This window comes from Callithrix jacchus, chromosome 1, assembly GCF_049354715.1.
Source record: "Callithrix jacchus isolate 240 chromosome 1, calJac240_pri, whole genome shotgun sequence".
Taxonomy (NCBI): domain Eukaryota; kingdom Metazoa; phylum Chordata; class Mammalia; order Primates; family Cebidae; genus Callithrix; species Callithrix jacchus.
Genome location: NC_133502.1, coordinates 125,316,005 through 125,333,644, shown reverse-complemented (window position 1 = coordinate 125,333,644; position 17,640 = coordinate 125,316,005). Strand labels below are relative to the sequence as shown.

The 17,640-nt window shown below is 40.9% G+C and overlaps 1 protein-coding gene across 6 annotated transcripts in view; it reads right to left on the bottom strand.

Annotated features, from left to right (window-relative positions):
- Positions 1-17,640, bottom strand: part of ADAMTSL1 (ADAMTS like 1) — a 1,072,914-nt gene that overhangs the window by 182,756 nt on the left and 872,518 nt on the right. For all 6 annotated transcript variants that reach the window (XM_078369765.1, XM_078369768.1, XM_035306411.3 and 3 more), the window contains one exon: positions 5,130-5,340. In XM_078369765.1, coding sequence (XP_078225891.1) covers positions 5,130-5,340 — 211 coding nt within the window. The remainder of the gene's footprint in view (positions 1-5,129; positions 5,341-17,640) is intronic.

Sequence of the window (17,640 nt, the reverse complement as noted above, 5' to 3'; positions counted from 1 at the left end):
GGGTGTTATGGGGTCTCACTGAGACTTGGTCTCGGCCTTCATTGACCTTGTGGTCTAGCTGAGAAGTCATGCAAAAGCACCTGAGCGGGTAACACGTGGTTAAGTGAGCTGTCTTCCCCTGAGCACGATGTGGCTTCAGGGTAGAAAGATCATAGAGGAGACACTGCAGAAGAGGGAGGCTGCCTGCTGGGCCTTGATCAGCAAAGGGGAGGGGGAAAGGGTAGGTGGGCAGAGGAGTGTACAAGCAGGGATGGGAGAGCCATGCCTGGAGACAGGGTAGGGGCGATGCACAGAGGGATGAAGGCCTGAAGAAGACATGTACTGGCTTTAGAGTCACGGAGAAAAATCCTAGCAGTAGACCGTCATGATCAAAGTGTTTGAGACTAAGCTGTGGTATAGGTAACAGTGATTCTCAATTACGCTGTTGTAACTCACCCATGTGATATGATCCCTCATGAGGTGTGCAGTAAGTCACTTATAACCAGCATCAGAGAGGATGATGATGATGATGTGTGTATTTAATAAATTATGGAAAATGCCGAGGACCAATGCACAGAAATGTTCAAAAGCCATCTAAAACAAACTAACAAGATATTAAATTTACTATTAATAATAAATTACCAATTTACTATTAATAAATTGGTAAAGATAAATATGAAATGAATCCTTCCCACAGACCAGAGATGAAAAGCAAAGGACAGTGTACTGAACAAGAGGTAGAACTGAAATAAATATGGCCCCCTCACGACCGAAGCTAGAATTAGATTTCTGCTTCATTTCTGCTTAATCGTTTCTACAACAAAATTGCAACATCAATACTTGGACTCCATGCTAGGTCCTCTCTGGACCTGCAGAATGTGTAAACGTTGGCTATTTGCCATTTGTCAGACAAATGCTCTACAAAGTACAAAGGAGGTTGCATTCCTATCTGGCAGACGACAACTTACATAATTTATGCTTTTTTTCCCCCAGAAAAAGAAACATACACATCGAGTCAGTGATAACTCTGTGTTCACACAGTGATGAGAGAGAGTTTCTCCCCTCAAACCCCAGTGTCTATCAGGTTGTTATCTGTATTCCTTTAAATGAAACATGTGATCCCCCCCATCTCCTTTCCTTTCATAAATAAGAAAGAGGCTGTAAGTTGGGTGTTGAAGGATTGGACACCTCAGCATTATTCTCTGGCAGATCCTTTCTAAATGGAAAAGACCAATGTGAGTGTACACCAAGTTCCCCTTTCTCAGTAAGAACTGTTGAGGAATCAGGGCTAACCAGGCAATGGATTGTCAACAGCTGGTGTCCTAACTAAGCTGGGTTCTAAAACCACAGCCAACTAGCCTAGGGACTGCTGAGTTACTCTGAATTTATTGAATCACACAGAATAAACAATGGTTTCTTTTCACAAGCAGTTAGCATTAGCTAATTTTTCCCAACAAAACTTAAGAAGTTGGATTCTAGTAAATAACGTAAGATGAATTGATCTATTGTTTACTCCAGGTTTAGAGAGATTCCTAAAAGTGATCAAATATTCTTTTTTTCTTTCCAAGACAGAGTCTTGCTCTGTCACCCAGCCTGGGTGCACGATCTCAGCTCACTGCAACCTCTGCCTCCCTGGTTCAAGCAATTCTCCGGCCTCAGCCTCCTGAGTAGCTGGGATTACAGGTACGTGCCACCACATCCGGCTAATTTTTGTATTTTTTTTTTAGTCGACATGGGGTTTCTCCATGTTGGACAAACAGACCCTGTGCACCAAATCATTAATAAGGGCTGTCTCTGGAGGGTAGAAACACTGCTGACCTTCACTTTCTATGTTATTTTTTGTTATGTTTGACTGTTTTTCACAATTATTGGGTCTCAGGTGTGAAAGAAGAGACTTTTTAAGGGTCCTATTCAATTGTAGTCACTGATTCATTGGATGAACTTCAAACACTTGTTTACTACTAGGTTTCCCTTGGATGAACTTCAAACACTTGTTTACTACTAGGTTTCCCAACCTGAAAAATGGACTGAAATCTGACTCATCCTCCAAGCCTTCTCTGCAATAGAAGGAAATAGAAAAGCTTTCAAAGAAAATTCATATCTTCACAGGCCCAAGGTAGATGAAAATTAAAGAATAAGTGATTCTTTGGAAGCCCACTGTTTCAAATAGGGATGCTGGGCATACAGGTGGTGGCAGTGGCAATTGACCAAAAAAAGGTCATATATGTGGCTGTGCCCTAAAAACTGAAAAGGCTTCATGAGTCAACATCATTATTCAGCAGCATGTGTGGCTATCAAAAAGGCATTGATGTTTCACTCAATTCAAGGCTAGAACAATATTAAGACCTATAACTATAAAAAAAATCAGTAAGATGTAAAGCCAGCATTTTCAGGACCCATAAGAAATATTCTTCATCTACTCATTCATTTCATCATTCAGGAAACATTTTATCCATAACCTATGTACCTAATAGCAACAAGCTACTAATAATACAGGGACTTAACAATTTCAACAGTGGAGGTTGTGAGATGCTTCCTCACCTTTTATTAGGATCGGCATGAGTTAATGATGCTGTTTAAGGTCATACACTCTCTCCAATTAGAGGTAAGGTAGTATAAATGCACTAGAAATCAGATGACCTGGGTCTGGTCCAGGCTTTATGATCTTAAGCAAGCCTACATCTAGGCCAAAGTTACATCATCTGTAAAACAAAACTGTTCATGTTTAACCCCTGAAGGCCTTTGTAGCCATACACATGGGTTTGGTATAGTGGAAAGGGTGACATAAGCTGAGTTGATGGCCAACCCTAAATTTGCTAACTGTGTTTGCCTCAGTTTCCTGAAACCTAAAATAAGGCTAATAAAACCTATTTTTTACTGAATTGTTGTGAGGATTTACTTCAACTAGGCGTGCGATAATACATATTTCTTAAGTGCTGGTATTGGTGTTCAAAATATATGACATTCTCTTAATTTCTACAAATCATCCATAGTAGCATGGAATTAAACTTAGCCATATACATTTAAGCTCTAAAAGAAAATGTGTATTTAATGTCTGTTACCAGAGGCTTCATATTTTGTGTTTTGCTTACTCGCCAGGATTTGATTCTTTGAGCATCTTACTATACAGCTCCAAGATGGGCAAGGAGCAAGGAGAAAGAAGGGGCTCTGCCAACTGATTAGGAAAAAGCACAGAGGAGGCCACAGGCTCCTGCCTGGAATCAGGAGCCCCTTCTGCACAAGGCAAGGGTATGTGAGCTGTCATCCTCTCTCCTTCTCCACTGATGACCACATCATTTATTACCCAAATGGGACACTTCCGAGGGTGGAAAAACTGTCTCAGTGAAACGGAGATGTATGTCCCCTCCACCTTTCATGCTTACTTTTGGTGACCTTTGTTGTCCCTTTAAAGCTGTGTCTTATGTCCTAATAGGGAACAAATTGCAAAATAAAATTTTATGTAATCAACCTAAAATCCTGTGTTTTTAAAAGGCATGAAAAAAGATTATTTACCTAAAGTTTGATAAATGCATATTATTTTTAGATAGAAAATTATGATAAAATAGTTGTGTTATTATTATTATTATATATGCCTGGTGCAAGATCAGAAATTTTATTTGTAAAGGGATAGATAGCATATATTTTAGATTTTATGAGCCATATGTTCTCTATCACAACCATGCCCTTGAAGTGCAAAAGCAGCCATAGACAGTATGTAAAATAATGAGTGTGACTGTGTTCCAATAAAATATTATTTACAAAAGGAAAAAAAAGGGGTGCAGGCGAGAATTAGCTTGAGGGCTGCAGTTTTTCAACTCCTGTTTTGAAACAATGGTTCCCAGACTTTTGGAATTCACAGGACCAGGAAAATAAAAATATTTGGAATTGGCTCAGCATTTCTAACTACTTATTTTGCTAAGTAATGATGTTAAAAAAATCATTGCCTATTACCCTCATTTCTTAGAATTTTAAACAGCAAAAAAACTAGAAAAGGTATAAATTAAGAACAAATTTAGCTTTATGGAAAACCTACCACGTTGTCTTTTTTTTTTTAAATTTCCTTAGCTCAGTGACTGCTTTGTCATGAATATGCTCAGGTAAACAGATGGGTCATCTGAGTTGCTTTTGGAGGTCACTGAAGTGTGATACAGTAGAAAAAGCATATTTGTTATTAGAAGATCTGAATTTAAATCAGGTTAGGGGAGTACTAAGAAGTCAGAAATCTGAAAAAATGCTCATCATCACTGGTCATTAGAGAAATGCAAATCATAACTACATTGAGATACCATCTCATGCCAGTTAGAATGGCGATCATTAAAAAATCTGGAGACTATAGATGCTGGAGAGGATGTGGAGAAGTAGGAACACTTTTACACTGTTGGTGGGAGTGTAAATTAGTTCAACCATTGTGGAAGACAGTGTGGCAATTCCTCAAGGACCTAGAAATAGAAATTCCATTTGACCCAGCAATCCCATTATTGGGTATATATCCAAAGAATTATAAATTGTTCTACTATAAGGACACATGCACACGAATGTTCATTGCAGCACTGTTTACAATAGCAAAGACCTGGAACCAACCCAAACACCCATCGATGATAGACTGGACAGGGAAAATGTGGCACATACACACCATGGAATATTATGCAACCATAAAAAACAATGAGTTCGTGTCCTTTGTAGGGACATGGATAAACCTGGAAACCATCATTCTCAGCAAACTGACACAAGAACAGAAAATCAAACACCGCATGTTCTCACTCATAGGTGGGTGTTGAACAATGAGAACACATGGACACAGGGAGGGGAGCATCAAACACTGGGTTCTGTTGGGTGGAAATAGGGGAGGGACAGCGGAGAGTGGAGAGCTGGGGAGAGATAGCATGGGGAGAAATGCCAGATATAGGTGAAGTGGAGGAAGGCAGCAAATCACACTGCCATGTGTGTACCTATGCAACAATCTTGCATGTTCTTCACATGTACCCCCAAACCTAAAATGCAATAAAAAAAAGAAAAAAAAAAAGAAGGCAGAAATCAGTAGACCTTGAACATCCTTTAACATCCCTGGACAAAAACATGCTAGAGAGCATCCCTTTTTTGAATCACTGTTGCAAAGACAAGCTCCAATGTTGAGTAACCTCAGAACTCACCTGCTGCCACTGTGCAGGGTACCAGGCTGGGGCGCAATTGAAGCGGTTACAAGCTTGCACTGTGCTGGGCTTGGGTTGGCGGCATAGCTCATCAGCCAGGATGACTGTTTCATTCATCTCTCTGGAAAGTAGGTGGGAGCAGAAGACATCTCTGGTCTGCAGTCCGACCCCGCAAGTGAGACTACATGGACTCCACTTTCCAATTTCCCACCTGAGAAGAAATCAGAGAGGAAGAGGATACCCTCAGTACCTGTGCAGAGAACATTTCCCATGAACTCAAATGTTGCTAATGGAGTAAAAACCCCTAACTGAGTATGTGGGAAATGCCAGCTCAAGATTGGCTGGCAGCTCTATCCTAAGCCTAGAATCTATCATCTCCCTTAATGCTCTAGAATTCATTTACATTAAAGGAAAGAGGGTGATAAAATGGAATATCCAATTTTTATCTACAAAATCACCAATAACGGTTACAACCATGTTTATTCTGATAGGACATATAAACTTCATCAAAATAAGAGGGGAACGCTAAAAGAGACACAGATTGAGTACATAAAGGCTTTGGGCACCACATACTGAATTGTGGGGCTTAAAGAGGACTTTCTGCTAAATTCTCCAGCTCCCATTCTTAGCAAGACTAAAAATTTAATGCTTGTAATTCTTTGGCTTCAAAGTAAAAGGTCATGGGCTCCAACTTCCTTCAAAGTTCCATCACTGCATAGAAACGTCTCTGTCTTATGTTTAAATATCATCACTGCCTGGGACTGGATAATGTGACTGAAGTGAAAGCTGCTGAATCAATCAATCTTCGTGAGGGAAAGTAAGTGAAGAGAATGGCTCATTATCTATATGTAGCAGTCAAATATGAGGATGAGTTGAGTGCATGGACTGGCCAGTTCCAAAGGGCCAAATCTTGAGAAGTACATTTATAGTGAGCTAAGGACCTATAAAAACAATCCCACTGAATTTCCCTGCTGAGGCAGCTTCCAAACTGGGAATGATAAGGACAAAGCTCAGTTGCTCAGGCTCTTGGTCAGAAGCATCCTCTAAAGATCAGTTTTAGAAAATTCTGTTTACAATTTGAAGCACAAAGATTTTACAAACAGGAGTTGGCCAAGAAAAGCATGTTAAGTGGATCCGTTAGCAGCTGTTCCCACCTAGCTTTTGTCCTGAAAGTTGGTTGAAAATTTTTTGACCTAAATGTTTTTCATCAGACTGTAAAACTAAGCGTATGCGCTCAATCTCTTCCTACTGCTCTGACATGTAACTAACTTTCCAACCTGTTTCCACTACCTCCTTTCATCTATACTAAGGTTAGCCATATCTGTAATAATCTGTTTGTTATTCTCCATTTATGCCCCATGGTTTTCTAGTTGTGTCTTTATGCAAGTTGCATTCCTAATTTGGAATATCTTTTGCCCTTTTGTTGCCCCTGAAAATATCTTTCATTTCTATATATCCCAATATGATCTATATTTAAAACACTGTATCCATACGTGCTCCAGACACTGACCATTTTCTCAACTGTATTATGGTTATTCTACCTGTCAAGGGCCCTACTAGAGTATAGATCTCCTGATGTAGGGTCTGCATCTGAGTCAGTTTTGTATCAATCACAGAGTCCATCAGAGTGCCTTTTAGGCTAATAAATGTCTGATAAAATGAGCAAATCGATGAAAGCTACCATAAAGAGGGCACTTTAACACATCATCTCATTTAATTACCTCCAGAACAATATGAGATAAGCTCTATTGATTATTCTCATTTTACAGTTGAGGGAACATGAGAATCCAAGAGGCTGATTTGTCCAAATACCCATCATTAGTAAGTAGTGAGTTCAGAATTCAGACTTGGTTGTTTCTGGCTCTGCACTTTCCACTGTACCATGCTGTCTCCAAATAACACCTTAAAATCTCTCCTGTGAACATTTGCAAAATTTTAAATGAATAGAAGAGGAGAAGCTGGGTTGAATATATCTCTTTCAGATCCTTGTGTAAATTTCTGTAAACTTATTTCCAAGCGCTTAGCTTAAGTTAATTCTAAGCTTTAAGATGTTGTGGCATTATTGGTTTTAAGATACATCCATACATTATTTGCCACACCTTCCTTCTAAAGGCAGACTCTTGAGTATGGGCTGGACTTGCTGGCTCACTTCTAATGAATGAAATGAGGCAGAAATGATTCTATGGGACTTTCAAGGCTAGATCACAAATGGGTTAATGCTTCCAATTTGACGCTTTCTCTTTGCCCACTCATGGTGGTGGGGAAGCCAGCCACGATGTAATGAGAATACCCAGACAGTCTTAAGAAAAGTTCATGTGCAAAACTGCAGCCTCCCCACCAATAATCAGCATCAACTTGCCAGCCATGTGAGTGAGCTACCTTGAAGCAGACCATTCGGCCCCAAGCTAGCCTTTAGATAACTGCAATCTCAGGAAAGACCTCAAGTCAGAAATGCCTGCCCAAACTGCCTCCAAATTCCTCACTCACATGAACTGTGACTGTGAGAGGTGATCAATGTTTATTTTCATTCTAAGTATTAGGTTTGGAGGGAAATTTGTTTTGCAGCAATAGACAACCAATACAAGTATATACCTCTCCCAAATTTGCATATGTTCATCAAAAGACATATGCAAGAATATCCATGGCAGTACTGTCCATCGTAGCCCAAATCTGGAAAAACCCAAATGTTATTCAACATATGAATAAATGAAAAATTATGATATATTCATAAAAGACTATATAAAGCAATGAGAATAACTACAAAAATAAGCAACAACATAAATGAATCTCACAAACATCAAGTTGATTGAACAAAGCTGCAAACACAAAAACTCATACTGAGTGATTTATATAAGTACAAAAGCCAAAACTATTCCACTGTGTTAGAAGCCCGGCTGTTGGCTACCCTTGGTGGGTAAAAACTAGAAGAGGGCTATTGTGGGGAAGGCTTCTGGGGTGTTTTGTAGATCTGGATGCTAGATCTGGGTTCATTTGACAAAAAATTACCAAGTGAATACATAAGATTTGTGTTTACTTTTCTTATACATATTATGCTTCAAAAAAGTTTTTCTTTCCACTCTTAAGTGAAATACTAAAATGTTGTGGGTATAAAACAAAATCTACCAGCCATGGCCAATGCTGGTGACCCTTCTTTGTATGTCTCATAAAGTAGCTGCCTACACAGCTAATGCTGTCCCAGGGTTAACGCTCATCAAAGTAGATGCTTTACATCCTCATTTCCCCAAACTCTGCCACCACTTCTGGCCCCTGGGATCTTGAAGCAGAGGCCTTTTGGCAGTCATGAGGCCACTTGAGCACTGCTCAGAGAAACTCACGAAACAGACATATCTGCCTGCCCTGCTAAAAGTGCACTGCATTCTCAAGGACAGAGGTCAACAGAAGCTATCTGTATATTAAAGACTTCGCTGATTCTGGGTCAAAAATATTTTAATCAACTTAGGCCAAAAAAGGGAAAGTAGAGACTCTCCCCAACACATGAATGAATAAAAAATTATGACATGTTCATACAAGACTATATAAAGCAACGAGAATGATCTGCAACAATATGCAACAACATGTTCTCTTCTGCAGAGAGGCTGCAACTGTGGGCCTGGGTCTTGCTGGGTGCTGATGCCCTAATCCCTGCATTCTGTGCCTTTGGCTCTTTCTGAGAGAAGAACTGCAGGCCAGGAGGAGCCAGCCTCGGGGCAAGCTTGGCTATGAGTGGTCTGTGAGACACTGAGAGGCCTTCCTTAGGGTTCTGGGGCCTGGCTTCTACAGAAGCCCAGTGCAAGGAGGATGGGGCTCTAGTCTAGGCATCAGAGAGTGAAGGCATTAGTGCTTTCTCTCCCTCTTTGCTTGGCTTTTACTAATCTTTTCATTTCCATTTAAAATGCTACTTCTTCAGGGAGGAAACCCTCAACTGAGTAAAATTCTTTTACTGTATGGTCCCACTAATACTTCCCCATTTGAAAATTCATAACATACTTGTAATCTGACTTCCCCACTCAACTGCTAGCTTGATGAGGGCATGGGGTTATGTCTGTTTTGGTTTACCACTTGTTATGTGTTGAACTGTGTCTCCAAAAAAAAAAAAAAAAAAAGTATGTTGGAGACCTAACCCTTAGCATCTCAGTACGTGACCTTACATGGGAATAGAGTCACTGTAGATGTAATCGCTTAAGATGAAGTCATACTAGAGTAGGGTGAGCTCTTACTCCAATGTGACTGTGTTCTTATAAGAAAAGAGGGAGACACACAGGCAAAATGCCATGTGACAACAGAGGCAGAGATTGGAGTGATGCATCCACAAGCCAAGGAATGCTGAGGAGTGCCAGGAGCCACCAGAAACTACTGGAGGCAAGGAAGGACTCTCCTTATAGGATTCAGAGGGTGTACAGTCCTGCTGACTCTTTGATTTTGAACTCAATTTTAGCTTTTATGACCGTGAGACAATAAATTTCTCTTGTTTTAATCCCTCTGGTTTGTGGTACTTTGATACAGCAGCCCTGAATATGAATACACGATAGAACCTCAGTGCTGAGCATGGTGACTGGGACCTGGCAGATGTTCAGTAGTATGCAGTGAAAACTGAGTTGAATTTTCAGTGAACTATGTGTGCACCTCTGGATGAGTCACATGGCTGGTGGATATCTTAGCTGTGCCCTCTATACAACTGTTCACTCCCAACTTCAAGGTCCCGGGAGCTCTGAACACCACACATTTTCCTTCAGTGTGGTGTAAACGCTTTTCATGGCAAACTGGACCTGAATTAATATGCTTTTGACAGGCTGCATCCCACTTTATATAAATATTTATACATTTTCCTGCAGCAAGATTAGCCTGGTGGATTATAGTGTTTTTCCTCAGAAAATTGCTAGGGGTGTTATATAATTTATGTCTCGGTAATCCTAACATCTTTCTAAAGTACAAAAAATGCTGGAATCTGAAACACATCTGTCCCAGTGGTTTTGGCTAAAGGTTTGTGTCCCTAGATAAGGAGGGTGGTAAACATGATTGCTATGGTTTCCTTCAGCTCCTAGGCTTCAGGTGTTGAGCTTCATGGTTGGGCTCTTGGCCAAAATATTTGGGAGGCTGGTTTCCCCAGCATTCTTTTACTATACTGCTTTCTTTCCTCTGAGCCTTTCTTCTCCATGTTTCTGTCCCTTTTGTCAAAACCTGCTTGCAGGAAAACCTCCATGAGCTGACAGATCATAGCGGAAGCCCTCCTGGCTTGATGCTGCCCAGTCCTGGAGCAACTGACCAAGGGCAGGCAGGAGACAGAGGGTCTCCCTCCACCTTAATGGCTGGAATTGGTCTTTCTGCCCTTTGCCCAGCGTCAAGTGTGCCTGGATTGGCCTGTCCTTTTAACTGGATTTTAAGCTTTCAACTTTGCTTCCTGATTTCTACTTTGTTTCCTGGGCAGTGTTGGAGTTCTGCCCAAAGTCTAGCCTACTAGACTGTGGTCCTGTCACTCTGGCCGGCCCCTGAACTTGGGTTGTGCAGAACACCCTTAGCCCTGCATGAGCTATAAACTGTGACGTGACCACAATCCAGCTGACATCACACATGGTTGCCAATAATAATAGTAATACTAACATTTATATAGCACTTAAATGAGCCAGATTCTGTGCCCCTTGCTTTAAGTGCATTACCCGCTTTATTCCTCTCCACAGGTTCATGAGGTAGGTACTATTATCCTCTCCATTTTAACAAGCAGGAGCTGAGGCCTGGAGAAGTCAAATCATGGCCTGGAATGCCTGCTGCTGGGTATCCCTCAATGCCATGCCACCTGTGCCACACCCAAAGCCACCATGACATGCACACAGAGGCACTGAGAATGGGGCTGCTTCTCATCACGGGGCCAACTCCGTGGATTTATGAGCCTGAGTTCTGCATGATCCAAGTCTTATTCACTGATGTCTCAGCAGAGCCCAGGACTTAGCTTACCCAAGATGTGGGAACATATATTGACTTCCTTATCAGTGATAAAGGTACTATAAGTTTCCCCATTTTACAGGGTGAGCTAACAGAGACTCTGAGAGGTTAAGTAACGTGTCCAAAGTCACACAGCTAGTAAACAAGAGAAGCAGCATTAAAACTCAGGTGGCCTGGCTCCTGCATACCTAATAATTATATCATACTCTCTCTTAAGGCCAGTAGAACAAAGTTTTAACAGACCTGAGTGGCAAATGTTGGGCTTCCTGATGCTTACAGTTTCAGAAAGTGACAAATGACAAAATGACAGATCTATTTCTAAATAATGGAAACAAACACACTGATACCACCCAGGGTCATGAATCCACTAGCAGTTGTTATTTCAGTAAAGCAGCCATGTACTTGGCAGCCAAATGGGCAAAGGCAGAGTGTGGTCTTCCCCAAGATGTGTTAGCTTTTTGTAAAGGTGGCCATCAGAGTTAATATAGGCAATCAAGAACCCATGGTGGTTGGGCCTTCTTGGCAGCTTGTGTTTGTATTAGCTATACAAAAGGTGGAATTTTTTTTGCCTTCCTTTGGACAAGGGCTCATTATGTGAGTTGCCAAGGTTTTTCTCCTCCGCTCTTTCAGAGAGGGTAATGACTGTTGCCTCCAGCAACTCATTGTTTGCTGCTGGTATAAATGTTCATAATTTCTAATGGCAGACCCTCCCCACCCTGAGCGATTATGCCCTAAGAACCTTCTTTTACCTCCACTTTTATAGCAAAGTAGACTTGTTTCTTTATTCTGAAATTTAAAGTGAAGTTTTGACTTGGAGGAAACTGAGGTTATTATAAACTGAAGTTATTGGTTAGAAGTATTTTTAAACTCGTGTGTAACCCTCTAGCTTGACATTTCTGCCCAACACTTGTATCCTGTGATCTTGTCTTCCAAAGATATTTGTTTCCCTTAGAATGCCTCTGAGGTCAGGAGGTGGACAGCAATCCGATAATGATAAAGCAGATACCACTGAGTATGCCAGCTCTAGAAAGCCTAAGGAGGGCACATACAGGGCCTGGGATGCATCCCACTTCCAGTTTCTTGGATTCTCACTAGCGGCTCCCAATTTATCTCTACATCTCCCAGTTTCCAGTTTATCTCTAGCCCACAGCCACCAAAATGTCTCTCAAAAATGTGACTCTGGTCACCTTACTTTGTCCCATTAAAAACCTCCACTGGAGTCAAAGCTAAGCTTTCAGTGGAGGCGATGAGCTAGTATGTCCAGGGCTCAGCTTTGCTCCCTGGGGGCAACGGGGTACTGCATGTCTGGAGCTAAACTTTCGAACTGGCCTTAACTTCTTCCTGTTCCTTCCATTCCTCTTCCACTTGGTAGGGACTAAACTTTAACATGAGATTTGGTGGGGAGTGGTCCACTGGCCTGGGAGAGGGTTCAGTACTCGGCCAGGACAGCTGGGAGTCAAATACTCAGGGAGGACTGAACAAGTATATAAATATATAAAAATAATGGGAGCCAGATTTCTTATTGTCAGAGGGGAGAGTTACAAATATGCAAAACGGAAAGACTAAGATAAATCTAGTAGAAGTGAATTGGTGTTGCAAGCAGTATGAACTCATGGTTTTTAATAGATGGATAGGCACAGATATATCAACCTATATAAATGAGTATATACAACTATACATATATGTGTACAGTATTTCCTAGCTCTCTCTGAAAGGCCTAGAAGATGACATCCCAGTAGTATCAAGCAAATCAAGTACCAAGCTCTTGGGTTCTAAACACCATTCTCCACTAAAAGGAATCAGTTTCTGTAGAAATAGCTGACTTCTGGGCAGGAATTGGGAGAATGAAAAATGAACCTGAAATAGTATCTTGTACCAGAAAATTGAGACATGCTCAAAGAATGATGGGGTATATGTCAAAAGGACATAGAGGCCAGCTTGAAAGGGCTTTTGCTGGTCCTGACTGGGACAATTCAACAGTAATAGATTTTAACCCTTGGAGCAAAGGGGAAATTCATAAACAAATAAATAGGAGAGGGCCGGGTGTGGTGGCTCCCTATAATCCCAGCACTTTGGGAGGCCGAGGTGGGCAGATCACGAGGTCAAGAGATTGAGACCATCCTGGTCAATGAGGTGAAACCCCGTCTCTACTAAAAATACAAAAATTAGCTGGGCATGGTGGTGTGCACCTGTAGTCCCAGCTACTCGGGAGACTGAGGCAGGAGAATTGCTTGAACCCAGAGGTGGAGGTTGCGGTGAGCCGAGATCGTGCCATTGCACTCCAGTTTGGGTAACAACAGTGAAACTCCGTCTCAAAAAATAAAATAAAATAAAATAAATAGGAGAGAAGAGAAAACTACCTTACTGTAGAATACCTATTAATAATCTGGAAGTAATAACAGAATTTAGAAAGTTACCATTTGGCAACCATCAAAATAATAATTGACTCAGGCAGTAATCATCAATTGATATTAAATCTAGTGGGTCAAAAGTTAATGATGAACAGGCTATTTACTTAGCTCATATTATCCCCTATAAAATACTCCTTTGTTACTTATTATTGCAATATATTTATTAATTTTACAGTGGAAAAACCTGGCTGACCATCATCTTAACCAAGTGATAAGAGTGAATGTCACCAGTAATGAGGCACATCATCATCATCTGTCTCCTGTATGATGTACTGAGAACATAACACACTTCTGTGTTATTTCTGTCAAAAATTCAAAAATCACAAGAAAACATCAAGCAAACACACATGGAAAGATATTTTACAAAGTAACTGGCCTGTACTCTTCAAAAATGTCAACTATATGAAAGACAGAAGACTGAAGAAATGCTCCAGATACTGAGGCATAATGTAGGACCTCACACTCTATGATCAGACTGTTGGTGAATGACTTGTGCTCTGCCACCCTGCAGATGAATACTCTTGGGAAAGTTATTTGACAGTTTACTCATATTTAAAATGGGAATAATGGCAATATCTACTTCCCAGGGTTGTTATGAAGTTCAAGCGAGAATCTCCATGTAAAGGGTGAAGCCCAGTGCTTGGCACAGGTGCAGGGCTCTATAGCTATTAGCCAGTGTGAACTGTTATTACTGCATACTCAGTAAATATTTGTTGAATACAGAGATGATTATTATGCAGATAGGAAACAAGTAAGTAGAGTGAGGCAGCTTCCTAAAGTCAGTCAGAGAAAGTAGTCATAGGATTTAGAGACTGAGGAGAAGGGCGTTTGTGACCCGTCCAGCTTAGTTTATCATTTAAACATTCATTGTTAAGCACTGTGACAGATCCAGAAGTGGAAACCGTGCTTACCACCTTCAAGATGCTTTCAGGAAAGATGGAGAAAGCAGACAAATGCCCAGGAGGCAGCAAACAATGTTGGGTAACAGGAGTGAATTGCTAAACTGCTTGGCTAAACCATGAGGACTGCAAGAGTTCAGTAAATGTGCAGTGTGGTGCTTATAACTACTTGCATTTACCTGATCAATTGCGCTTCCCAAAGACTGTTTATGTTATCTCACTTCATCCTCCTAACTCTGAAGTAAGCAAGCAGGCATTATCATCTCCATTTTATGGACAAGCAAGCTGAGGCTCAGAGAAACAAGTGATTTTCCAAAGTTGGGATGGGCACTTGGGTTACTCTTCTACCCTGCTAAGTCTCTTAAGGACTGGAGGAGTGAATCACGAAGAGTTACAGAGAGAAGGAAATGGACAAGGTCAGAAAAGCAGTTATACCCAGGGATTGCAGATGGACTTGCTATTCCTCACTTACAACCACTGTGTTCTAAAAAACCCTTAAAAGAGACCTAAAAAAAAAATAAAGTAAAAGATCAAAGGAGATGTTAGACATTAGAGAGCAAAAATATGTTTGAAGGCCAAAAATTAACCAGAAACATGTATGATAAATCACACCATGAGAACTGGGGCTGTCTATCAAATAGTAACTTGCATGTCTCAGGAAATAGCAGATAGAGCCACACTTCTCTTGGAAGTCTGCCTGCATGCTGTGAGGTTTTGGCTCCACAAAAATAGTGATAGCCAAGATTACCAAACACCTGAAGTGGCAAAGCACTCATTTCCACTTGAAAACAGTTTGGCATGCCAATTTGCCACACCTTCTAAATCATCTCTAAAATAAATTTTTAAAGAATCAAATCAAGGTTACCAACATTATATATGACTCTTGTCAAGCCTTCTTTGCTATTTCGTAAATTAGTGAATAGCTCTTTAAAAAAGGCACTTGCAGTAAGATATACATTTACCATCTCATTACAAGCATGCCATTTACATCTAAACCTACTTCCTTTACAGAGCAAGCCAAACAGCAGAATAACACCAGAACCAGGTCCAATTACATAAGGTGTCTTCAGCCTTCCCTCACTCCAACACAATTTTCTATGACACTCCACTGTCCAAAACCAGTCATGTGCCTGTTCACCTACACACAGACTGATTTCATTAAAACTTCCAGGCCGGGTGCGGTGTCTCATGCCTGTAATCCCAGCACTTTGGGAGGCTGAGGCAGGTTGAGGTCAGGAGTTCAAGAACAGCCTGACCAAGGTGTTGAAACCCCGTCTCTACTAAAAATGCAAAACTTAGCCGGTTGTGGTGGGGCATGCCTGTAATCCCAGCTACTCGGGAGACTGAGGTAGAGAATTGCTTGAACCCAGCAGGTGGAGGTTGCAGTGAGCCAAGATTGCACCACTGCACTCCAGCCTGGGTGACAGAGTGAGACTCCATCTCAAAACAACAACAACGACAGCAACAACTTTGAAGCTCTAGTTCCCATTTTGTGATTCTAGGTGATAGCACATTAAAATGAGCTAGAATTCCTGCTGGCTCTTCTAATTCAGATTTCAGATTGGAGCTTCTTGAGAAACAAGTTAGTAGGGTAGATGATCTGCAAAGTTACTCCCAGGAGTTTGATATTTTAGGTAGTTTGTCTAGATTTCTAGGTAGAAGTTTCTTGTTAGAAATAGTTCCAGGGTGGTTCTCCTTGTGGTCAAGATCATAGAAGAAATTACTTAGATCATGAATGATGTCATCTGTTGTGTTTCTTCTCTCTCTAATACCATCTTTTGGGTTTTATTCCAGTTTGTCTCTATAGTAATTGATTAGCATCCTCACACTCAAAGCCTTCCACTAAATGAACCCTTTTTCTTTTCTAGAATTAACCTCCTTTATACAGAGTGAGCTTCAGCTAGTCTCAGCCACTTGTTGGCTTCCCAATACACCATGTTCCTTTCACATCTGTGAATCTGCTTCCAGCTTCTCCTGACTCCATGTTCCTACCTCAAGATCAAGTTCTGATTCAAGCCCTTCCTCTTCCAGTAAGATTTCCCTCACCATCCCAGCTCACATCAACTGTACCCTCCTTGCGATTCTACTGGAGTTACTGCCATTTACATTCTACAATGCTTACTACACAGCTTTCTAAGTAAACTGCTCAACAGCATCTAATCTGACACAATTAAATTTACTTGAATGTTTTTTCCCCTGGTTATCATCCCAAGTAGACCATAAGACACTTAAGATTTAGGATCAAGTGTTTTGGGATTAAGAAAATTATTTGGCACTCATCCAATCAGGCCATAAATGTCTCTATCATTTACTGATTTGTAGGTGGCATTCCTCACTAAAACCCTACAAACCTAAGTATTTATCTCCATTAAAGACTGAATTGTGTTCCTGCAAAAGAAATATTAAAATCTTAATTCCTAGTACCTCAGAATGTGACCTTATTTAGAAATAGGTTCTTTGCAGAGATAATTCCATTAAAATGAGATCACTAAGGTGGACCCTAATCCAACAGGAATGGTATCCTTATGAAAAGGGGAAATCTGGACACCATGACAGACACACAGAGGAGAAGACGATTGGAAGTATTGCAGAATGTAAATGGCAATAAATCCAATAAAATTGCACAGAGCGTAGCATTGAATGAGATGAGATGGTGAGGGCAATACTGCTGGAAGAAGAAGGGCTTGAATCAGACCTTGATCTTGAAGTAGGAACATGGAGAACACCCTAGACCAGAAAAGCTAGAAGCAAATTCATAGATTCACAGAGGGGAAGTTGGCCATGCAAAGGAGGATTAAAAAGACACATTCATAACCTGACAGGTACCAAAGATTGCTGGCAGACCATCAGAAGTGAGGAAGAGGCAAGGAAGGCCCCTACTACTGGTTTTAGAGGGACCATTGCTCTGTCCACACTTCGATTTCAGACGTTAGCCACCCAGTTTGTTTGTTATGGTAGTCCCAGCAGATTAATACACTCCCTTGAGTTAGTTCTTGTGAGTAGTTTTTAATCCATCTATTTACACTGCAAATAGAAATCTTTCTGGACAGTTATATTCAGGAGTTTTTTTCTACAAGTGAAATGCCTGGGAAGGCCAGTCTTTACGGCAGGATCCACAGTTCTGATCCCATTATCTTCTATAAGATTCTGCCTCCTCTTTCCTTTCGTGATAATTGTCTTTGCAGTTTTACAGACTTTATTTTTAATTCTGCCCATCTATTTAGCCACCCACATATGTATGTGTACTCGTATTCATGCATTTAC